Consider the following 25432-nt stretch of genomic DNA (forward strand, 5'->3'; position numbering starts at 1 on the left):
CATGGGAAAATCCCCCCAGCAGGGAAAAGTTAATTGTTGATTCTAAATGACTTGTAGGTGTTAATGTGAGTGTAAATCCTTGTCTGCTCCGAGTTAACCCTCCCCATTTCTTTAATTGAATCTATGAAAAATGCCAACAATAAAACAGTTTGATAGGCATAAAAATATTATTTCTGCACCAACAGGATGATCTCCAAAGAGCCATCACCTGAAAATCTAGTGGATCTCTGCATGATGTGGAACTGTGGAGGACAAATTTCAGAATTCAGATTTCAGAATTTTGAGTCAAACGGTCATGAACTTATGAGGCGTACAACAGTGACTGCTGCATTTCAAGCCAGTGATTTTGGGGATTTTGGCGAAATTGGATGGAACTACGAACATATACAAACAATACAATCTTATTGGTGATGGCTTTTGCTTTGGCATGACAATTGCCCCAAACACAATGCCAATTCAGTAAACATGTAGCTGTATGGGAAAACACACAGTGGAATACTATCAGTCATGGACTGGCTTCTCCAGAGCCTGGAGCTCAAACTTATTGAAGCAGTGTGGAATCATCTGGACAGAGAACAGAACAAAAGGCACCCAACACCCAAAGAAGAGCTTGGAATGTCCTTCAAGAAGCCTGGAAACTACTTAAAGAAGTTAGAAGAAAGCTACCTCATAGAGGTAATTAAAAAAAAGGGAAATAAGTTGTAATGCTAGTGATGTTTAGTGCTTTATTATAGCATGTTAGCATGCTAATATTGGTGAATTACTAACAATAACACTTACAACAGAGTAGTACCTTTTGTTTTATTATATTTTTTTTCAATATTTGAATGTTAATGCTCATAGTATAACTGAATAAAATCTTGATATGTTACGATAAAGATACTTAGTAAAATATAAAATTTAGCCTCATCTCTGCACACTGTCAGGCAATTTGTCAAAATGTTAGACAGACAGAACTTTTTATGTAGTTATCACACAATATAAAAATCATATGAAAAAAAGTGTTAAGATGTGGATTGTATTAAAATAAATATTACAGATGTCATGTAATTAATTTATCCTTAGTGCTTATTTTCTTATTATATTGTTTTATGTACTTTAATAATGAAGGTTTGTAAAGCAAGGCCACTTTTGACTCATAAACTAAGTGCTCAGCCAGACTGAAAAACAGGAAGTTAGTGTTGAGCTATACAAGTACATTAATAAATACAGGAAGCCAGACAGAAAAGAGGAACTTGTACCATATAAGGAGTCTTTGTATCAAAACTGTGTGACGTGTAAAGCAGGGTTTTAATAGTTTTGCAATTTTCATTAGTTTTTATTTTTATTTAGATTTGACTTCAGATTTTATATCAGTTTTAATTAGTTTTTACCAATTGTTTGCTAGTTTAGTTTAGTTTTTATTTTTTTTGAAAATCCTTAGTTTCAGTTTAATTTTGATTAGTTTCAGTTATAGTTTTAGTTGTGTTTGCAATAATTAAGTGTAACAAAATCCCAGTTTCATCATATCAGTCATGCTCTTCTGCTTATCCTTGGGTATGTTGCTATTCCAGCTACCATACCCTGCACCCTGGACAGGTCACCTGTCTGTCGCAGGGCTAACACGCAGAGACAGACAACTCACATTCCCACCTATGGGTTCCTTAAATAAATAAATAAATAAATAAATAAATAAAGGCAGATGAACAACCATTGATACCAGGCAACTATAAAAGGTATATCTTGGCCCCAATGAGACTATTAACTCTTGCAGCATCGGGTGTTCGTAATTTTGGTTCAAGTGAATTGATAAACTCTTTGAAGGCAATTGACTCACACAGTTGTGTAGATATCCCAGTCCTGTTGTCTCGGGATGCATCACGCTGCCTTGCCTGGGGTTAGCTTCTGTTTTCTGGGGATGAGGGTTGAGTGTGCTCCCTTACCTTCTCAAGGTAAGCTAGGTTAGGTTAGCCTTCTTGTGTGAGCTTTTCAAGTGCACTTTAAGGTTTGTGGGATTTTTTTCCCTTTAGAAATGTCCCTCATAATTTGTCTCTTTCCACTACAAGACACTTGCTTTATCCAAAACACAGTCATATTCAAAGTAATCCCAAATTGGACTTTGGCGCTTTCTCCTGACTTTTCCTGACATGAATCTGCGCGTGGACGGAGCAGCAACACAGACGACTTGACTAACGTACTGCCACCTGCTGGCATAATGAGACACAGCAAGAAAAAAACCTGGAAACTAAACTTCATTTTCACCCTTGACTATTGTATGACACGCACACATCAACGAAAACTAAACACATTTTTGCTATAAATTCAGTTAATTTGAGTTAGTTTTCCTTTTTTCGCAAAGTCTCGTTTTTATTTTTATTTCTGTTAACGAAAATGTTTTTTCACTTCTAGTTTTCGTTATTTCGTTAGTTTTCGTTAATGATAATAACCTTGGTGTAAAGTACCAAAATAACACCTATATGTGAGACGTTTTTAAATTCTAATGTTAGAGTTTCTGCAACTCGCTTTTGGGGCTGTGCAGGGCTCTCTCTTCCGGAAGATGATTGAATAAAAAGAAATATAAATGTTTTGACCACTATGAGTCGGTTTTCTCTGTTCTATCAAGGGGATAAAAGAATTGGGTTTTAATATTTGGTGTTTCCGCCTGGTTCCCTTTGCAACAGAGAGAACAAACGTGGCCGAAGGTTGGATCTGATATGAGGCGAACATGAGATTTAAAGATTTAAAGGTAGGCACAAACCTGTTCAAAGAAAAAGCAAATCTGTGCATATTGGATGAATTCAAAAAAAATTTGGTTAGCAAACCTGGGAAAGAGAAAACTGACTGCTTAAGTGGGAAAATTGTGAAAAGAAACATATACAAAATCACACACACATACAGAAAATGTATTAACCTTACTAACACTTACAAATACAAGAGAGCTCATGAAGATTAGACAGCATCTTGAGTATGTGAGTCTGTTTATCATCTTGTCCAAGTCACTTAGTGTGAAAGGGAAAAAGTGATTAAAGCTTAAAGTAGTTTTTAGAATACTGAATTAGAAGTGCTCTTGTACAGATTGATCAAAACAAGTGATTACTGTAGAAATAAAATAAAATAATTCAATAATGTAATGTTTAAATTAGAGATGGCACGATACCACTTTTTTATGTCCGATACGATATCATAAATTTGGATATCTGCCGATACCGATATGAATCCGACATAGTGTTTTTAATCAATAAAACTGTTTTTTTAATATCTTACTGCATTTTGTATAAGTTCATACTCAAGTTTAAATAAACAACACTAAAGCTATTCTGTTATACCTGTGTGTAAAAAATACACTGCACCCAAACTATTTCATAGTTCAGCAATACTGATCAATCTAATAAACTTAAACCTACTCCATCCTTCCTATTCTGGTATTTTAAAGAGTACTTAGCAGAAATATTAAGCAACCTAACTAATAGGGTTGCAAACTCCCAGCAAAAAATAAAATAAAATAGGGAACCACCCCCCACCCTCCACCTCATGATGCTTAATCGACGTAATCAACTTTAATTTGATGCAGTGTGAAAAAAAATGCACAGAAATCAATTATTTTTCAAGAATAATTAAATAGATTCAACATCTTTCTTCAACAGAACTGCAGACTGCACAGATGGTATCTTCCCAGAGGAAAAAGTAGTATAGCTTACTAGGGTATATTAGACTTAACAGCAGACAGTAATGAACTTCTATACATTTTACATCAGATTAAAACTTTGGGTGTAAGATTCAGACAATTATTTAATAAAAGCTAGACATTTTAAATGATAATAAGAAAGAAAAGTATGTCTTTGTGCCCCCCTTTTCCCTGTTAATGCCCTATCGGCCCCCCTGGCTAAACTTTGCTAGATCCGCCCCTGCACAGTTACCAGCCGTCAGCTGCGTAGAAAAAGATCCTGGTCTAGAAAGTAACATTAAATAAATTCTAACAACAGCTTATCAAGCTTAAACGTGCTGCTGTTGTTCAGCCGCTGGTTTCCTCTTTCTGGTGCAAAGTGGGAGATAAACAAACAAGAGAGACGGACTCGCCACAGAAAAGCCGATCAGCTGATCATTAGGCAGTTTCACGATTGAAGTAGCAGCAAGAAGAGGGAGGGAGAGAGAAGAGGCAGTCCTCCATATATCGGTTGTTAAGCTTAACGTGGGAACGCTTTACAAACATTCAGAGATGAACTTTCACACTTGCTTTACCTCTCTCTGGGATCACTTCCTCGGAGATGAAATGCTGGTTTGGTAGCGAGGCTACCAAAACCAAAGACAGGCTGCCAGTTTATCGCAGGGCTAACACAATATGTGTAACAGAAAATCCACTTAAATGTTTGATATTTCTTATAATAATCATAATTATGACTATTATTTAAAGGTTTCTTTATAAATACATTTTGATTTTTTTATAACCTCTAAAATATAAACCTGAGCTGTTTCAGATTCTGATCTCTGACCTCAGTGACCTGGCTGTGTCCTCACTGCAGCTCCCTCTTGGAAGTACATCTGCTTCTTGTCTACCCCCAGTGTTGACCGCCTGCCCTTGATATCACGTACTGTACCTGAGGAACAAAAAAGGACAAACACTTGCCTTCATTTAAGAAGTACATTCATACAGAGGTAATCTATGGAAACACACTAGTTCACCCTTTGGGAGAAATCAGTTCCTGTGAAACATTTCTGTATATGAACATCATGTGGAGAATGAATCAAATGAGTTCTTCCGGTGACTCAGCAGTCCCACACTGACAAATGAAATCTAGTTAAACTATTAAGCATATTTGCTCTTCTGAAATCTGTGTTAAACAACAACAAACATAAATTAGTAACAAAAATACAGCTGAGTAGAGGCTTTACAAACCACCAGAAGCCATAATGCTAAATTTTAATCTTCAAATGTTTCTGAGCCGTCTTCAACCTGCTTTTAACACATTAAAGTCCCACAGTCAATGCAGCCTGACTCAATCCTAGATGTTCAGCACACAGAGACACAGAGGTACCGTTTAAAGTTTAGTGTTAACGTGAGTCACTGATCATTTGCAGTATTACAGAGTCTGGCAGTCTTTGCATGATGTCCACGTCACTGTAAGTTTCTAGCTGACTCTCAGGTGTGACAGGTGTGCCAGCAGGAAAGAGTAATAATAACCTGCATCCTGAGGTTTGTCATGCAGGATTAAAGGAGCCAGGCTTTGTTCACACAGCTAGGATTGTATTTTACACTGACCCTGGGTCAGTATAAGTATCATACAGTTTAAACGAAGCACTGAAACTTGCACATATTTATTACAGATGCACTGAAGCTAATCGAGATATTTGCTGTCAATCTGTGGCTGCGATTAATCACTTTACTGGAAACTTCATTAACTAGTAACTTCATCAGTCATGACAGAAGCTAATATTTCTGTGCTAACATCGTTTAAACAGTAACAGCTTTACTCCAATATAAGCTAACGTTTACACCGTAACTTTAAGCTAGCACCATAAAGACGGTAAAACACGTAATAATATCTACAAATGCATCTTAAAGCTGTTATATTAGCACTCGGTGTATTACTAACATAACCACATTAACATTACTGACACTCGCTGACTTTTAATAGTCATTTTATAAATGCTGTCCGTTTAAATGGTCTTACCTGTACACACTGCATATCCACCGGATTCCAGCCAGAGTGGATTCTGGAGTCTTCCACGCTCCTGTTAGTGATCCTCCATCTGGATGGATGAGAACAACCTTCTGAACAATCTAGCAGGAGATGGCCCATATCTATGGGACTGATTTGTGCTAATAACGCCCATTGTATGGACTGATAACAGCCGAAGCGGGTGAATAAAATCACCCAGTAGCTAGCTGTGCCATTACCCAGCATACATCACTCCCTCCATAAATGCAATAAACCATACAAAAGTATCGTTCTACCTGTTTTTCAGGTAGTTGTTTACATTATATAATTTATTGTGTTCAGTATACGTCACTACAAAGTGATTTCGGAAATATATAAATATATGGACAACAGGCTCTTCCGCGGCAATCTCTTCAATCGGAGGACCCTTCACGTCAATTCCCGACGCGAGGGGGGTACCCTGCGCGTCCATAAGTGCAGCAGAGGGAGCCTGACCATGCGTCACACGTTTGACGAGTTGGGAGTGAGAACGTGTTGGTATAAGAGATGTTGGTGTAGTATAACTGAAGTAATGTTGTTAAGTCCTTAAAGTCATATTCTTTTATTGCCATGACTGTATTTTAAGGTATTTTTATTTTTGTATGATATCTGATTTATATGGAATATGGTTGAAGTAAACTAAAGTATAAAATACTTAGTCATTTGTTTAATAGTAACTTAATTCACATATAAAACTATGAATTGTAATTTTAAATGGTTTAAAAGCATGTAGAATAACATATGTAGTCAAGTATATTTCTCCTTTTTTTATTAAGAAGCAAAGACGAAAAGGAAAAAAAAAAGAAACAGGGCAGAGTTCGGTGGTTGAATCATCCGTCCCCACCAATGCCAAAACCAAATCTACGCCCTTGTACTGAACAAACACTAGTGTTCAGACAAATAGAACATACACAAAAGAATAGTTGTGCAATTCAAAGATGCTTTGAAGTCAATGTTTATTTAGGTATTCCCGACCTTATTTTAACCTTAAGTTTTCAACACAGCCCGAGCTGTCTTAGGCAAGCTTTCTTGAAATTTCTTTATGTAGTGTTAAAGAAATTACAAGAGAGTAGTAGTTCTAGGGTAGGAATCACAGCACCTCAGCCGTTAAAAGGCACTTAACAGTGCCGGTGTAGAGGGTTAGGGTGTAGAGTGCTGTGCGTAAAAGTTGTCAATACTCGGCTGACTCCTTCAATATTAAAAAGAATGCGTCTCCTCCCATAAGCACAATTTTTGTGGTTAAGACCCTTCCTACTCCCATAGACATCCATAATACCATAAAAGACCACATGCAGTAAATTTTCAGATTACAGTTAACTTGAGTGAAAAGATGAGCTGGTTCTAATTAGGGGAAAATTACAAACTATAATCCCCCCCCCCCCGTCCCGTCTCTCTCCTCCCCCTTTTCTCCCTCCCCAGTCTCCTCCTGCGCCTCCCTCCTTCTCTCACTTATCCTATATCACACACAATGAAAGGAAAAAGACAAAAAGAAGTCGCTTCATTCATTTATCTGGAAACATTAATGGATAGAACACCTTAAGTGAGCCACTTAAATAAATAATCGCTGGATTTTGTGGCTGAAGCGAAGAAGAAAGAAAGAGAACAAGGAATCACGAAAAGAAGGATCGGGGCCGATCATGGGGGATCCCGACACTGGCTCAGGTGCAAATGGAACGAAGAGGTAAGAACTTATCAAACTGCTTCCAAACCAAAACTCAGCTTTGGTTTCCTGAAAAGCAGCAGCATGTAAAGGCTCTGAATTCATCATTCTGGGACGCATTAGTCGCTATTTTTTTAGCTTTCATTCATATTTGATTCCATTTTTTGTGATGAAAAAAGTGACAAGATCAGTATTAAAAAGTTTAACTGATTAAACTTAAATGTTAGCGTTCGGGGAGAAGCTGACTTATGCGATAATATAAGCTATACATTTTCTCTACTTGAATACTGGATACCTGACAGACATAAAACTCATTAATTGAAGTCACTTTCAACTTATTTAAAAGCAAGAAACAGTTTCGGTGTCAATGAATGATTAGAAAACAAAACAAAACTAACAAACAAACGAAAACTAACATTTTTAAAGATGTTATTTAACGTCTTTTGTGTGTTTTATTGTTGATGGTGTGTTAGCGCTATTGTTCTGCCTGGCAAGTTAGACAAAGTTGACCATCTTGTTCTGAGCAGGAAATGATTGATGATTAATGATTGGTGACTTGCATCTAACTGATTTTTCATGGCAAGTTTGTATACACATCAGTATAACAAAACATAGTGAACACAATGGGTAGACTATTAAAATGCAATTTGTTTAATCAGTCTGGCTGACAGAACAAAATAAATAATAAAATACAAAAGGCAGTGTGCAAATAAAACATTCCCTGATCTCCAATGCTGTGCATACGGGGTCTTTACTATCCACTTGGCTTGACTGAAGTACAATGGAAAGCTTTTGGGGAATTAGAATTACAGATAACTTGAGAAAAGAAAATGAGTAAAACTGGTGTGGCTCTACTGCTGTGGAGTGAGGCAAACAGGTTTGGTGAAACAGAAACCAGTGTTTAATCATATAGGATTATAGGCCACAGCAAATTCAAAAGTGTCAAATATTTTGGTGTTAGTGGACTTCTTGCAAAAGTAGAGTTAATTTTACTCTAAGTAGAGTCACATTCTTTTAATGTAACTCTGAAGTGTAAAATGATAGTAGTTAAAATCGAGTGTTAAAAATGAGTGTTTCTATTTCAAATCTGGAGGTGTTACAATGGAAACACTAACTCTTGACCTCTTAACTCCGAACTCCTAGAGGGGCTATGACACTAATAGAGTAAATTCACAGACTCTGCCCGCAGTACCACAGATTCTGATCCAAGCTGAAGTGAAGCCGTTTCAGAACATTTTGCTTTACATATTTCTGAGTTGTTTGCCATGCTTGGTAAGTCATTTTTTTGTGAGATTGTTTCAATTATTATGAGCTTTTACTTCTGTGGCTTTTTGGAGTTGAGACAAAGCTGTGTGAAAGGCATTAGCCACGTTGCTCGGTGATAGCATAATAATCTGTTTTAGCTAGCTGAAATATATTGTCTGCGGGCAAATAGTACAGCTTTGAAAAAAAGCTTGCATATGAATTTTCAGTCAGGTTTTTGGTTAACTTAAATACACCTAAAACAATATCTAGATTGTGAAATGTTGGTATAATGGTGCTACTTCAAGCCTGAAAACGATCTCCCACAAAAAAAACGAGCAAACAGCAGTTGCAGATGTCCTGACTGGGTTGTACGTTTAGATCCCTCCAGAGTTTTGTGCACACGGTTTACGTAAAAATGAAAAAGATTGAGTTTTTAAATTTAGTTCACCATTAACTGTTGTCTGTGTTCTTCAGTTGTTTGAGAGAGCACCATTTCAACAAACATGTTCGGGTAGAATATTGCCTTTAAATATGGGCATTGGATTCGTATCTGGAATCTTTTGGGAAAATACAAGTTACAGCTCAAAAATGATTATTTTTTTTACTGTGCTTCAATTGATTACCAGATTATTTGTGCAATTAATTAGTGCACAACTAATTTTTATTGAATCTCCACACAGGATATGCTTGTGAAGGTGGAATATGGGGGAAAGCAGAAGTGATGAATGGAGGACATTCATCACTTCCTCCATTGAAGAAAAGAACAATGAGCATGCTGTTGCATTTATCTATGTCAGAGCATTTGATAAACAATATTCAAATGAAAGTGAGAACATGTACATTGCTCCATATTGTTACATGTTTCAGAAAATGTTTTGAAATTGTAGTGCACAGTTCAAAAATAAATGTTTTTCAAAAACCATTGCCTCTTTGTAATACATGTTTATTTCCAAAGGAATTTCTAGAAGTTCAGAAGAGTAAAATTCAAACTTTTAAGAATTAATTAGAAGATCTCTTATGTAGTTAAACTAGAATACTCTGAGAGTTAGTATATAAACTCTTAACACCTAGTTAGCATTAATAAGTGTTAAATTATCAACTCCAGTTGATAGATGGCATCCATTGTCACGCAGCATACATTAAATAAAAATGTTGATGAGGCAGAAAAATACATTTTGATTCCTTCCTCCAGATCACCATTAACACTACTATAACAATACAAGAAATAATTTCTGAAGTAATTTGGAAACTGCGTCAACCTCAGAAGTAGCAAAAGCACAGACTTTCTTTACTTAAGTAGAAATAGAGATACCTAGGTTTAAAAATACTCCAGTCAGATTAAATGCTAATTCAGCTCTGCTGCACTAGGGATGGGTACCGGCACCGGTTCTGACATAAACGGTAGTAACCAGACCGAAAAGCAGCGCACATTTCGGTGCTTTTTTTTCCTGAGATGTCATACACTTTGGATTCTAGCCAATCATTTTACCTTTGCAAGCGTAGTAGGCGGGCCAAGGTACGTACGTTCTTTTAGAGCAGAGCTACAGATTAAAAATGCCCAAGGTGAAGCGGTCAAAGTCTGGCTGTACTTCACAGCAAAAGATGCAAACTCAGCAGCCTGCAACAAGTGGTATTATGTTGATACTGTGATACTGTGCAAAGGAGGTAACACCTCGAATCTGATGAAACACCTGGTGACGTATAGCATTTTTTTAAAAGCCGAGAAATGCGCCGTATTTGATAGCTTGCTGCGAGACCTCACACCGAGCACATCTACTGCGGGTGTGGTGCCTGTTATCGGACCTGGAGTTAGCAACATGAACCTGAAGAGTAGAGTCCTGGCCCCTAGCCCTGTCAGTGTAGCAGAAATGATGACGGATGATGATGGCAGCAGCAGCCATTCTTCTCTGGGTCAGTAGCTTAATGTTGTTCGTGTGTAACCACGTTATTAAATTAATGCATGTAAGGTGAACTAGCAAACACTGTCGTAGTTACATGCTTGTTTGATGGCAGATACTCCCTTCACCCTGGCCAAAAAGGCTAAAATGACCAAAGAAAAAGTGGGAAACAGCTGAACATGAGAGGTTTTTGGACAAAGTTTGTGTTTTTTCCATTGTTTAAGCACTGCTTCCAGCCAAGAGTGATACCATAAATCCCCTATAGCTGCAGAAAAGGCTAACATTGTTATCTTTTTACAAAAAACAGCTAAACATGAGAGGTTTTGGACAAAGTTTGTGTTCTTGATTCTTTAAGCACCGGTTCAAGCACCGGTTCAAGCACCGTTTAAGCACCGGCACCGTTTCAAAAGTACCGGATTGGTACTGGTATCGGATAAAACCTAAACGATACCCATCCCTATGCTGCACTGTGCACCAATCCAACACAGTGCTTTACTGTGAATCCACCACACCAATGCAAATTAAGCTATATATTTATATATATAATATAACTACCCACTAACATGCAACATTTGAATAACAGCTAACAGGAGTTAGCACAGCTTAGCTTTATATATAAAACATGTGATAATATATATATATATATATATATATAATATAATATAATATAATATATATTATCAAATTAAAATACTCAAATAAAGTACAGAATCCTAAAATTTCTACTAAAGTAGAATAACGTAGGTATTTGTACTTTGTAACTTCCCACCTATGGTCACCATTAGATGTCACAAAGTGTGGAGTGCAGAGATGAGAACTCAAATGCAAAATTCACAACACACATTTAATAAACAAAATATGAAGCCCTACAGGTAATAACAAGTTCAATAGCTCAGAGAGAAAACCTCAGAAAAAGTTTCACACAAGGTGACAGAAAATAATCTAAACAGGCATCCGTGACTCAGTTTCAGTGCTATCGTTACAAAAAAAAAAAAAAAAAAAAAAATGTGGGAAATCTTTATAGACCCTTTGATAAAACCTGCGCAAACGATCGTTATCCAACAAAGGTCAAAGTGACTTCTGATGAAACAAAGAAATGGCCTGTTTTTCAAGTGTTATCATGACTGTATTATCTCCCTCCAGGAATTTGTTGCCATTTGTGAGTCCTTATATTGATGCTATAAATATTGTTCCCTATACTGAGGTAATGATTGTTAATCTTTCACTGATAAATTCATAAAAGTAGCTGGAAACATACAACAGAAATTGGCAGTACTAAAGAGGCGATCACAATAGCTGTGGGCTGTGTTCACCTGGCTTGTACTTACATCATTAAGGAGGTGCACATCAAGTTGTTCCATAGGTTATGGCACAGGATTTCAGAGGAGTGTTGATATGGTGCAGATTTCCCACTGAAGCATAAATCTTCAGTATCAGTGAGCTTAGAGATTTTCAGCTCTAACTCAAATGTTGTGAAGCTGTGCACTTTGTTAATAATGGAAAAGAAAGATGATATAACTCACCACTTTTATCTTTCTTGTCTTTTTAGGGAACTTGTCCAGAGCATCTTTCCACAGAAGAAGATCTTATTTCATTCCTGGTTTCAGCTCCTGCTTCTATTTTGTGTTTTGGCCTTAGGCTTGTGTTACACCCTGTCCAGCCGCTCGCTGTCACTATGGCAGAGCTTCCCATTCCAGGAACAATACCAGTGGTTTTTAAACCAGAACAGTAGGGTTAATGCACCTGCTTACCGCATTCACCCCAAAAACAAAGTTATATTAAACAAAACCACTGAACCTTCGACTGTGCGATCTACCTCCCTCCAGTACCACCAAGCCTATCCACGCAACTACCATTTTCTTATGGATAACACAGAGGTTTGCAAGAACAAGATCCCATTCCTGGTTCTCATGGTTCCAGTGGAACCAAAAAATGTGGCAGCTCGGGACGCGATCCGCCAGACATGGGGCAAAGAAAACATAGTTCAGGGTGAGGTGGTACTCACTTTATTTATGTTGGGTGTCTCTAGAGAAGATGATGTTGAGAAGCTCAAACAGGAAAATTTGCAGCACCATGACCTGATCCAGAGTGACTTCACAGACAGTTATCTAAACCTAACAATCAAAACCATGGTGATCATGGACTGGCTAAGTACACACTGCCCTGCAGCAGCCTATGCCATGAAGATTGACTCTGACATGTTTCTGAACGTTGACAATCTAGTAATCATGCTAAAACAACCGGGCATCCCCAAGACAAACTACCTGACAGGGATGCTTATGTGGAACAGACCAGTCGTTCGTTCCAAGAACTCCAAGTGGTATGTGCCTGAGGAATTGTATCCAGAGCCTGAATACCCGACCTACACACTGGGTATGGGATATGTCTTTTCTAATGATCTTCCAGAGAAATATGTGGAAATGTCAAAGTCAGTCAAACCCTTTAACATTGAGGATGCTTATATTGGGATGTGCATGAAAAAGCTTGGACTTGCCCTCACAGCACCACCAACACCCTCCCAGTTCAAGGCCTATAACTATGCATATAATCGCTGTGAATTTTCCAAGGTCATTACATACATTCTTGGTTCTTCTAAACAGCTGCTGGATTATTGGACAGACCTGAAAAAGCCTGGGCCACCTTGTCCTTAACACCTTAGCTTTATGCTAGAGTTTTAATGTATTTATAGATTGTTATAAACTACCGAAGTTATTTATTTTTTTAAATGTGATTTAGAGTTACTTGTTTGGAAAGGTGAAGGTGAACAATTGCTTGAAGGTTTTATAGGTTTACCAGGTCTCATCGGGGTGCACTTTTACATGTGTGATTATTATGTGGGGATGCTGAGGTTACTTAAATGCGTTTACAAATAATACAGCTGGGGTTAAACTTTAAATTGACTGCTAATGAAAGGTGTAAATATTTTAAAAGATTATAAGGTTTATTTTACATATTAAAGTACATTTAATTAAATGGACTGTTCTTATTCATTTGAATGCAATGAATATGTTTTTCCAAAACCTCAACCTTTCAGTATTCTCTTGAATGTTGTGAGAAATGTCATTCACATACTAGAGTCTATGATAATACCACACTCTAATAAATAAAACATTGGTTCAAATAAAAAAAAACATGTTAACGTTTTCCACTAGAATTTTTGAGTTAAGCCAACTTCTGGCAGAATAACATTAATTCAAAGCAATATTTTTGAGTATGGTGAAGTAGCTATTTTGGCCACAATTAAAAACATTCTTAAGTAAAATTAACTTAATAATTTTCGACTAGAACACAAAAATTTAAGTTGATCCAACGTGAATTTTATGTATAGTGAAGTTACTTTTTGGCCACAAAAAAAAAACACATTCTGAGTAACATGAACTTAATAATTGTCAACAAATACACAGGAATTTAAGTTGATCCAAGATTATATTTATGTATGGTGAAGTAACTTTTTGATAAAAATAAAACACATTTATAATTAAAATGAACTTAACTGTCAGCATGAATAGTATTTATGTTGGTCAAATATGATATTTTGGTTACAGTGTAGTAATTTTTTGGTCCCACAGGAGATTCTATAAGGGCATTTACCTGTTTCCCAGCAGGCTAAGTCGCTCCAAAATACAACCTTGATCATTTGGCTGTGTCTTATAACCATGACTACCGCATAGGCAGGCTCATGCATGGTGGTGCCTGCCCACAAAGAAGTCAAGGTCCTAAGACCTTAGAAACTTGTCAATCACTTTTTCCCCAAACGAAGGTCAGCCTTAACATGGGCTGTGTGTGCGCTTGTGTCATGACCTTCAGAAAAAAGAAATGGATGTTGTGTGTATTTGTTTGAATGCGGCAGATGTGATGCCAAATACCTGGACATCAGCTAAGGGACTCGTACCTGGTGCTCAGAAAGAATAGAAATTCAGACAGATGTATTCAAATGAGTTAGACCCATTTAATTACAATAACAAACATCACAATTCTTTAACGTGCGTGTAAAGTGCAAGATTTGTGGGCTTCAGTTTCCTAGAACACAAATTGCCCGCTGAAAATTAAGGAACTGTGTATTAAAATTGTAATACAACCTACTACTTGAATCCTCTTTTTTTTACTTTAACATGTGACAGTGAATCAAAACAAAAGATGACAGGCTGCTATACATTAAATGCATTAATTTAAACATAAAATGAGCAAAGCTTCTTTCATTCAACTTTGTCAGCACTCTTACAAAGTATTCTTGATTCTCTTCTATATTTGACTTTTCACCCTCAAGATTAAGGCCAGCTAAAGAGGGCATTACACAAACTTTAAAACACACCAATACCCTCAGAACACAGGTCATGGGAGAAATTAAACGCATTCCTTAAAAATGTGCAAATAACAGCATTTAAGATACGGCAAAACATTAACTCAGAAGACTTAAGAACAGCGCTTTAAAATTTAGTAAAACACAATGAAGTAGTGCCAGAAATGCAGGAATAAGGTTTTTGTGAAACTCACTCACGAATGGTCTATCAAGTCTGCTCTAGAAAATACCAAACTTAAGATTCATTACTTTAGAGCTGGCTTTTTGTCCATCAAGCTCAAGGCATAGCTTTTGAAATACCTCAAAGGTAAATTTCAGCTGCTTGGGATAGGTAAGGTTCAGAGCGTAGATTACTCCCATCATCAAAGCACAGGATCTGGCAATATCAATCCTCTCCAGGATCTTGGATCCCTCAACGATGATGGTTGGAGGCCCATCACCAATGATAGCAATCTTCATGATTTGCATTGCAAGGTCTGCGTTGAGCTCCTCCTCATCCTTGTAGGAGAAATTAAATGTTAGGATGTATAAAATACATAGCTCAAGCACTTCAGGATGACGTGCATAAGGGAATGAACTACTACAGGTAGGAAAATAAGCTAAAACAGGTTGTCTTTTGTGTTTTTCAGTGATTTTACTTTGTCATTCTGTAATTTTTAAAAGCTAAATTAAACCATAATCCAACGTTTAAAATAAAAAATGTCTTGTTTTTCACAGTTTTGTTTTTCCACTTTGAAAAGAAAATCTAATAAATCATTTTTAAGGGTTATTCCACTTCTAAGTGAAATTTTATCTATTGCCATATTGCCACAGTTAGAAAGTGAGAAACAAGCCTTTTGTAAACAGCACACTAATTCTCCTGATCCGGAAGCAATCCATTTGCTTTAGCAGAGCATAAACAATGGAAGTGAATAGCAGGTGCTAGCATGTTGTGTGCAAAAGTGATTAAAATGACTAACAAAAATGAAAACAGTAATGAAAACAAATATTTCTTGGGAGCTCAGTAATCATGTTCACGGCAAATGAAAAGTGCAAAAGTAACACGGAAGATTTGCAGAAGCTGATTTAGACTTGAGACTACATTGCAGTTACGACAAACACCGCTGTAAACATCCACTGCATGGTGCATGGATATAACGCAACAGTTGAAAAAGCCTCCAGCTTCCATAAACAAACACACACAGCCACTACTATACAAGCATAGTAAGCTGCAGTAACAATGGATGGGTATTTGATTTGTTGAAGAAATATTGCACAAATAGCATGTTGGTTTATAGACACTGGTCGGCAGTGGCTTCAACTGCTGTGTTATAACCATGTGGAGGCTTACAGCAGTGCTCTGTCGTAATGTAGTCCCAAGTCTAAATCGGCTCCTGAAAATCCTTCATGTCAATTCATACTTTTCATTTGCAGTCAGCATGATTGTTGAGCTCCCCAGGAATACTTGGTATCATTATTGAGTGATTTTAATCACTTTTGCACACAAAATGCTAGTACCTGCCATTCACTTCCATTGTTTATGCTCTGCTAAAGCTGCTGCCAGATCAGGAAAATGACTGCGCTGGCTACAAAATTTTTTATCCTGTGTGTTTATGTTGCACCTTATCACGGAAACAGGTTTCTATTCAGCAAATTATGTTCAATGACAATGGCAATAAACATCTTCGGACTGTAATTCTGAAATGCTTTTTTCTCACTTATACATGGCAATAGACATATCTTCACTTAGGGTTGGAATGTCCCTTAACTCATTCAATGCCAGCCACTCTCAGATTTCATACTCCCCTCAGTGCTAGAGATATTTAGCTTTTTCACTGATTTTGAAGGCTCACAGAATATTTTGTTCTATGACTATGTGAATTCTGAAACCACCATGACAAAAATGAGTCTCTCTTCTTTCAGCGGCAAAAAAAAAATGTTTCTACCTCTGTTATTTAGAAATCTGCAGTAGAAAAGAGAAACTTTCATGACAAAACACCTGTTTCTGGATCAAAAGCGCTTTGTGTAAATAGGTTTTTCTAGCAGATCAGTGACTTTGATGTAAATATTTCGTGTTTCAATGATTCATGCAACATCTCAACTATGTTTTACTACTATGAAGTAAAAAAAATCACCTGTAAAAATGTACATTTGAAAAATATATAAGAAAAAAGCGACTGATTTATGATTCAGAGAGTCTGTGTGTGTGTGTTACTCCCGCTGGATCAAAAATCGCGCCACAATACTCGTTCTCAGTAGAGCCGACTGTCACGCTGGTGGGATTTTATCCATGTAATCAACTCCACCATCTTCTCAATTCAATAAAAAGCTCAAGAGGCGTCTATGGCACTGAGCGTTCGGATTCATTTTGACGTCTAAAGACGTCTATGGCACTGAATGACTTAAATACTCAACCTGAACAGAAAATCCAATGAACAAAACACAAAGACCCAACAGAGACATGCATTCAAAACGAAACAAAAAATTAAAAACCAACTCAAGTACTTACACTGTATTGTTTGAAAAGATCCTCCTCCTTCTCTCCAAGATAGACTATGAGGCAGCGAATAGCAATTTCTCTGCGCTTTTCAACTGTGTTGTCCTGATTGATAGAAAAAAATAGAAGGTGTTCAAAATACTCTTTTTCAGTGGAAAATGTGCCCACATTACAGAACTGGCAACAGAAACTGAGTATTTCAGAGGTTCTCATTGTTGAGTGAGTTGAGTATTTCCTTGATATGTGTGATTATAGGCTACCCCATGACTTAAATGAACAAAAACAATCTAGGTAAGGACATGGCAGAGGCTGTACACTGGGGATATGGCGTAACCTATAATGTTTCATCAGCTCTTCCTTAGTGGAGGTTGCAAATTTACAGATTTTGCAAGGCCAATCCATACTTCATGATTCTGAATTACTCAATTCAAGCTTACTTGTTAAAGCTTACTTCAGAAGGTCCCTTGGTATTCGATACCAGGAGAAGATGATGGTTTGAGCCTTTGTCCTGGCAAGAAACACAGCAAAGTAACTGAATATTTCGGTGAGATTCCCACTTTCTTTAGAAGGCTGACCATGTCTTAACTGGAACCCCTAGATCTGCAACGCCAGGACAGTGTATAACACCAGAAAGTTGTGCCTGCACAAAAATACAAAAGATGGTATTTTCAACTTCACCTGTGAGTCTTCAATACAGTGAATAAGTTTCACCTGTCAAAGCTGTGTGAGCTAGAACCAAACATTCAAAACTACATAGACCTGAATACACTGGGTGCTGGAAGGCCTAACGTGGCTTTCCATAGATCAAATATACATAGAGGTGACATGGACTGGGCCAGTCTGTTGGAGCGTGTATCCCCACCGACCGCGATCTTGGAGGGGTCTCCACTTGCCCCCAGTGCATGTATTTCTACTGAGGAATGTGTTAACTCAAAAAAAAAAAAATTGTATATATATATATATATATATATATATATATATATATTTAGTTTTTTTTTTATCAACAAAAGCAAACATAAGGTGTGGCATGACAGGACAGAATCATTTCTGACAGTAAATACGAAAAAAAACCCAAACTTTTTATACACAAGCTACAATGTCAATAATCCCACTTGATCCGTTTTCATTTCATTCTCCAAAACCAAATTGGAATCAATGCTGAGTCAGCAGCTATGGTCATTTTTGTGCACCCTAGTGTTGCCAAAACTGGCATACTACTGAAACCATATGTGGGATTATTGACCTTTCTTGCCTTATCTGTTTGGAAAAATATTTAAACATTTTCCTTATTTACCATGGGTGAATACATTCCTCAGTAGAAAAAATGCACTGGCGGCGAATGGGGACTCAACCAAGATGGCGGCCCGCTATTGATTTTTTTCTTACTTTCAACCTTTATTGAGGCATATCAATGTTACAGCCAGTGCCAATGCACGTCGCCTCTACGTCTCTACAAAACACGGAAAGTACCCAAAAATTAGGGACAGCTAACTACCCTACCATATGCGGCACAGTGCACTTAAGTCTGGTCTTTTACCTGTGAAAATAGGCCGAGCAGCCGGTGAAGAACCGCTCTTAGCGGTCAACAGATACACCGGACTAATGGCGACCGCACTTCCTGCGCAGATGCCAATGGGGTTGAACTTCACCCCGTAACGTTACGAAAATTTAGAAGCGTTTCTTAACAATTACTAACATAAAATGCTTCCCTTCAAAAAATAAATTTCACATTTCAAAAATAAAATCACAGTGAACACAACTTAGCTTGGCTAGCTACGTTAGCATAGTAGTTTGCGCCGGGGCTAACAACGTCCGCTATCTTTTAAAAATTATAAGACAATTACAGTGGTCTGCATTAGAGTAACGTCAGTGTTAAATTTTCCAAAAAGAGCCCAACAATTTATGCTATCGCGGAATTAGCTGCTGTGTGTATATTAAAACACACAAACGCGGGGGCAAGCTAAGATGTATGTTATGTATGTTACGTCGTTGTTTTAAAGTAAACTAACAAAATCCAGAGCGACTGCAGATATGTGTAATTTCGCATAAAATTACTCACCGTTCGCGACGAACATGGCTCTTGATAAACCTTGAACACGTGCTGTTGAATATGTCCGCTTGTGTAGAAGAAGGGAACTGTGAGCTGTTTACACGTCATAAAGTTGTATTTTACATCGACAGAACTTAAAATTATATTGTTTTTTTGATTAAAAGAAGATTTTAAATTCAGACAAATCACGATTATATATTGAGTAAAGAGGCATAATTTATGTGTCACCCGAACTCAATAAAATAAAAATTTTAATTAGGAAGTCTAACAGTATTTATGAACTTGATTTTTCATTTCACAACAACATATATATGTAAGTAATGACTAAAGGTCCCATTAATTACTTTTTAGAGTGCACAGTAGAGCACTGTCCTGTTTTGTTTTCTATCACTGGCAAATCTGGGATCCTTAAAAGCCCTTAGAGGACAGTTTCTGACATACAGAAAGATACTAGTTACAGAATACATATTTCTCTATATTGCCTCAGATTGTTTTAATCTGCAAAGCAATTTCAATTCTTTTAGACTATTTCTTTATTTCAATTGTATTCATCTCTCATTGCATACATCTGTTATGTTCCCATTGTGTCCTTATCTCTCCCACCAGAAATAAGACACACCGACAGCAAAGACTCAAAACAGCCAAGGTTCACTGCACATCTTAACCTCCTAAGACCCAAACTCTTCCATGGCATGCATTTTTAATTTCTCTTTGGTATTTGGACATATTGGGATTCGATGAATGTAAAAACAAAGAATTACCAATTTTTTTTTAAACCGAATTTTTGTTTCTGAGAAAAATGAGAGCCACATATGAGGATATTTGTTTTAAATTTTGATGAAACAGAGGCAGTATATTGTCCTCATAAGTTGATATCAGGCCCTTGTAGAGAAAAATTTAGTGATTTGGTCTAGATAACCAAAAATGTAATGTCCACATCATAGCCGGACTGGCCATCGGGCATAGCAGTGGGCCGATGGCGATTTTTCGTTTTTTTTTAAAAAAAAGGTGGTGGATTGGCCAGATGCTGGCCGATATGTAAAAGTAACTCAGTTGTTTTTTGGTGGCTGTGGTGGAGCTGCCACAGAGGCCAGCAGGTGGATGAGGGAGAGTGGAGGCAGGAGGAGGAGAGACCCGAGGCAGCTGCCGGTCCGAGTATCAGGTGAACTGAACTTCAGGTAAGAAGTTATGACCTGCAGTCTATCTGGGTCAGATAATAAACCAAGTTTAGGTGGAGTTTATTTTCGTTGTGCTGACTTTTTACAGTCAGTTACAATAAGTTGTACTGCGTACTATGGGAGCTATGATGTTACTGACAGTGAACTTTATTTTATTCATAAGGTTAGTTAGTAGAGTTGCCAACTGTTCTGTAAAAAACGGAATCGCCCCGCATTCAGAGAAATTATTACGCACTTCGTACGGAGCTGAAAAAGAACACAGTTTGTCCTGGACGTCAGCTAGAATGGAAGAAGACACAAACCTGGAGTTATTCTGCGTCTTTACGCTGTCAGCTGCCTCTTCTTCTCTAATTCTCTCACCCTCGCTCTCCTGTTACTACTTCAATCATGAAACTGATCAATGATCAGATGATCGGCTTTTCTGACACAAGTCCCGTCTCTCTTGTTTGTTTATCGCCCACTTTGCACCAGAAAGAGGAAACCAGCAGATGTCGCGCTAAACAACAGCAGCATGTTTAAGCTTGATCAACTGTTGTTAGAATTTATTTAATATTAATTTCTAGTATCAGCTGATGTTTGCTGGAGCCACAGCTGTAAAAGCTGCAGGTCATGATATCGGTTTGGATATGTGGTGAGAGGGAAACATGAAGATGAAACCAGGAGATGTCCTTACTGAATCATCAGAGCTAAACAGGTGATGGAGAAACAGGTTTACCTTTTAGGTGATATGAATGAGTTGAAGGGAAGTTATGAACTGTTTCTGAGAGACAAATAACACCCTTTTCTAAGTAGCTGACACCTGATAGCTGTGCAGGGTGGGTCTAGCAAAGTTTTCCCAGGGGGGCAGGTAGGGCATTAACAGGGAGAGGGGGGCACAAATAAATATTTTACTGTGTTATTATAATGTAAAATGTCTAGCTTTTAATAAATAATTATCTGAATCTTACAACCAAAGCTGTCTTTCTCTTGTCTTTCACTGCTGTGATCACCTACTTCCCCACTCACCTACAAACAACACCCTCTATTTCTCCATATTTTCACACCACGTTCACGCAAACACATCCGCTCAACGGCAGCACATTCACAACAGCCTCACAGCACGCATAGACTTGCAGGACACATAAGCAAGCCACGCTTGTTCATATTAGTGAATATTCACACACATAGTCAGACTTATGGAGCCTCTCACCACACTTTTTTTTTCTCTTTCTATTTACAAACAAGGGATGTTACCACATTCTCTCCACCTGTCTAAACAAAACACCCAGCATACATCATTAGACATACACACACAATTATGGGCATGCTGAGGTTTGTCACATGGAATGTAAATGGAGCTGGCACCAGAGGAAAGAGGTTAAAGATATTTAACCAGCTTAAAAAACTACAGGCAGATGTTGTTTTATTACAAGAAACTCACAGACCTGTCACAGGTTTAAACGAACTTAAAACACCTGAGTTTCCTAACGTGTTTGCAGCCTGTTATAATTCTAGACAAAGGGGAGTAGCAATTTTAATACATAAAAATGTTAATTTTACAGTACTCGATACAGTTATAGATCCAGAGGGTAGATTTCTAATTATTAAACTATCAATATTGAATAAAAAACTATGTATTGTAAGTACAGTATATATGGTCCAAATGTTGATGAACCCTCATTCTTCCACGGATTTTTTAGTGCACTCTCTGAACACCTCGATTGCACACTCATTCTTGGCGGCGACCTCAACCTTGGACTAAATGAAGAAATTTCTGCAACATTCACGCTCTTTGGTTCTGTCCACCAGTGCAGAAGTTCTGGCACGAGATATGTGAAGACTTATCAAAGTGTCTGAAATGTAAAATTCCAACCTCCCCTTTAGTATGCTTGTTGGGAAAACTGGATGAGGTCACTACAGAAACTAATACAGTCCACATGGTTTTTACTGCCCTATGCATCGCCAAGAAAATGGTCCTCATGAACTGGAAAAATAAAAATAATCTTAATTCTAGCCAATATAGAAACCTTCTAATAGATCACATTAGTCTCGATATAGCCTCTGCCACCACATTAGATCAATCCCTCTGGGCTCCTTTGATCGGCTCCATCACCTAGCGGGGGTAGGGGGTCGTGGTTTGGTCCCGCCTTAGCTACTGTGGTTGATATGGAGTTGGGACGGGCTTAGGGCGCCTGGAGGACCCCTAGAGACGTTATCCCTGGAGGGCTTAACCCGGGGGTTGTGTTCATAACCTGGTTAGTGGTTCTGGTCGCTCTTAGAGGTTGTTCTCCTCGTGGCTGCGTGCAGCGGGGCTGGAGGATGGTCTGTACTGGTGGACGTAGGTTACTGGCCTGGTGGCCTGGCTGCCCCTGAGTGGATCCGGGGCAGGCGTGGGGGTTTGGGGTTCGGGGGTGCTTCGCCTCCGTGCTGGGGCTCTGGCTGGCCCTTGGGGGCTTCGGTCCTCGTCGGTGTGTCACCGAGGTTGTGAGCGGGTGGGTGCACGGGGGCTCAGCCCTGGCGCAGGGGGCCTCTTGTGCATCGGCCTAACTGGGGGGCTCTTCAACTGGCAGGGAGGTTGTTCCATCCTTGCAGGAGTCCACTCTGCAGGTGGGGGAGAGACATAGGAGAGGTGGAGAATAAACTTAACCTGGGTGTCTGTTGTCTTGTGTAGTCTGGGAGACGATTGAATGTTGGGGTGGGTACAGTTTCCTCTGCGGTGGGGTAGGGTGGGCTGCCCCGGGTCCTGTGGGGCTTGGCAGTGCTACCGTAGGCCCCGGTCTGGATGGACCTGGGCTCTCTTGCCTTGGTGGGTACCAGAGGACGGGGGTGCCTACTGGGGTCAGCGGGGGGAGCTGGCCCTAGGGAGGGGCATCCTCCCCTCCCTCCTTTTCCTCCCCATCCCCGGCTACCTCCCTCTTCCCGCTCCACCACACTCACCCACACAGGTAGGGCCTTGGGGTGCAGGTGTGTCACAAGGGTGCAGGGGAGACATTCCCCCCCCCCCCTCTGTCCCCTTCTGGCCACCTGTGCCTCAATTTTATCTCACAACTTAGACATCCACATTACTTACACTCTCATAACACACACATATATATAGGGCCTTGAGGGTGGGCACGTTAACGGCGTCCAGTGGACAGTCTGTGTACTCAAACCTACCTCTGGCGCTGGTGCCCACCTCTCAATTTTAAATCCATGTAGACATTGAGGGTTCTCGGGAGGGGCCGTGCTAACACCTGCTGCTCTCTGGCAGCAGCACCATGCTCTCCCTTGTTTTAAATGCACTTTAGAACAACATGCAGCAACACTACACATGAGCGGGAGGAGGGAGGTATGGGGTCTTCACACACCCCCGTTCTCTGCTGGCCATTGGGGCGGGGGGGGCTGGGAGGAGATGTTAGCTGTCCGATTGGCCTCCCTGCTGCTGCGGAGCCTGGGACGGTCTGCTTGCCTCCACCCCGGGGGGAAGGGTAACATCTCTTGGGTCTGGGTTCTGTTTCCCCCTCTGGGGGCGAGGGTACCTGGACCCGGGGTATAGAGTATGTTTGGGGAGTGTGATTGTGTGTACATGTCCATTTATGTCAATCCTTACATTGGGTGACTGCTGAGTGTTTGTATATGTGTGCATGAGGGTGGGAATGCATGTTTGTGTCTGTGTGTGCCTGTTTGTCTGTGTCTATATGTCAGGTCGGGTCTTAGACTCCACCTCTCTGGGAACTCCCAGGCCCTCCAAGGCCTATCTCCCCTCACCACACTCCCTGCCGGTGATTGATGCGCTCAGGGGTCGGTGCATTGGTGGTTCTTGGTGTCCGGGGCTGGGCACTCAGGTATGTACCGGCTCACTCCCGGTGGCTACCTGGCGGGGCCTGGCGCCTGTTTCTTGGTCAGGCCTCCTCCGGGGTGCGGGGGGCCCTCGGGCCTCCGGCCTCTGGGCCTGCGGCTCGGTTCACTCTGGCACAGCTGGCTGCCGGCAGAGCCGGTGGGCACGCCGGTGCAGCCCCCTCTAGCTTCTGCTCGGTGGCTACTGGGTGACGCCTCGTCTGGGATCCTCAGCCCTTCCCATGAGGGTGGCACGGATGCCCCTCCGGTGGTCCTCCTTGGGCTCTCGCACTCTGAGGCTTCTGGATGTCTGGGGCCTGGATCTCCTCCATGCCTGCTTCATGCCCTGGGGGACGGGGCTACGGCTCGCTACATCCTCTTGCAGACCATTACATGTGGAAACCATTTGAATACAAGCGCGCTGATCCACACAGGTATGCACACGGGCGTTCACTGCTCGTAGACTTAAATTACACCTTTCTTGGCTGCTACTTCAAAGCACATTGTGCGCTGTCTGTCCTGCGTGCTGCACAACAATATTGAATATTTAGTATTTACTGCTGTTTACACGTAGCTAGATTAATGCGATCGTGTTGTGTTTAGTATGTTGCTTTGGTTTTTTTTTTGCTTGTTTTCTATTCTTCTTCTCTCAACAGGTGATCCAGGAGATTTTTTTTTTCTCCCCCCCTTTCTCACTGTCCCTCTCCACTTCTGTTTTTCTTTTCCTTCCTCTTTCTCTCTCCCTTTCCTATCCCTCACTCATGTCTGTCCCGTCTGTAACATCTGAAAATAAAATATAATAAATAATAAAAACAAAGGTCGATCAAATGGACCAATACGGCAATGCCACGATGATCCATTTGGCAAAGTAAATCCATTGGGTATCCTTGTTGGTCTTCAGACAACAATTCTGATGGCTAAAGAACCAAATGGGACAGGCAAAAAAAAGAAAAAGAAAAAAAGAAATGGAAGTGCAAAACTACAGATAAAGTTCTTGTTGCCCTAACAGTCCTGTAATAATAAAACTAAGTTTTTGCTTATTTTACATTTTATTTATTCAGTATTTTTCTGTGAACTATCACAAATTATTTAAATTATTTCAATGTTTTATTTTGGTGTAGTATGACTGGCAATGTCAGGAGGAAAAACTGTAAA

General features: G+C 39.4%; 1 protein-coding gene and 2 long non-coding RNA genes across 3 annotated transcripts; 1 reads left to right on the forward strand and 2 right to left on the reverse strand.

The window, feature by feature from the left end:
• Nucleotides 1-3035: 3035 nt before the first annotated feature.
• LOC120714321 lies at nucleotides 3036-20481 on the reverse strand. The gene is made up of 3 exons (XR_005691398.1): nucleotides 19962-20481; nucleotides 7391-7394; nucleotides 3036-3045 (listed from the first exon to the last, which is right to left on the reverse strand). It is a non-coding gene; the product is annotated as an uncharacterized LOC120714321 (long non-coding RNA).
• On the reverse strand, nucleotides 4286-6182 carry LOC120714270. The gene is made up of 3 exons (XR_005691395.1): nucleotides 6025-6182; nucleotides 5649-5727; nucleotides 4286-4574 (listed from the first exon to the last, which is right to left on the reverse strand). It is a non-coding gene; the product is annotated as an uncharacterized LOC120714270 (long non-coding RNA).
• Nucleotides 7102-13451, forward strand: LOC120714126 (beta-1,3-galactosyltransferase 2-like). The gene is made up of 2 exons (XM_040000211.1): nucleotides 7102-7356; nucleotides 12028-13451. The coding sequence occupies exons 1-2, from the start codon at nucleotides 7313-7315 to the stop codon at nucleotides 13127-13129; spliced, it is 1146 nt and encodes a 381-aa protein (XP_039856145.1). The 5' UTR covers nucleotides 7102-7312; the 3' UTR covers nucleotides 13130-13451.
• Nucleotides 20482-25432: the final 4951 nt, after the last annotated feature.

This window comes from Simochromis diagramma, unplaced genomic scaffold (genome assembly GCF_900408965.1).
Source record: "Simochromis diagramma unplaced genomic scaffold, fSimDia1.1 OVJJ01000798.1, whole genome shotgun sequence".
Classification (NCBI taxonomy): Eukaryota; Metazoa; Chordata; class Actinopteri; order Cichliformes; family Cichlidae; genus Simochromis; species Simochromis diagramma.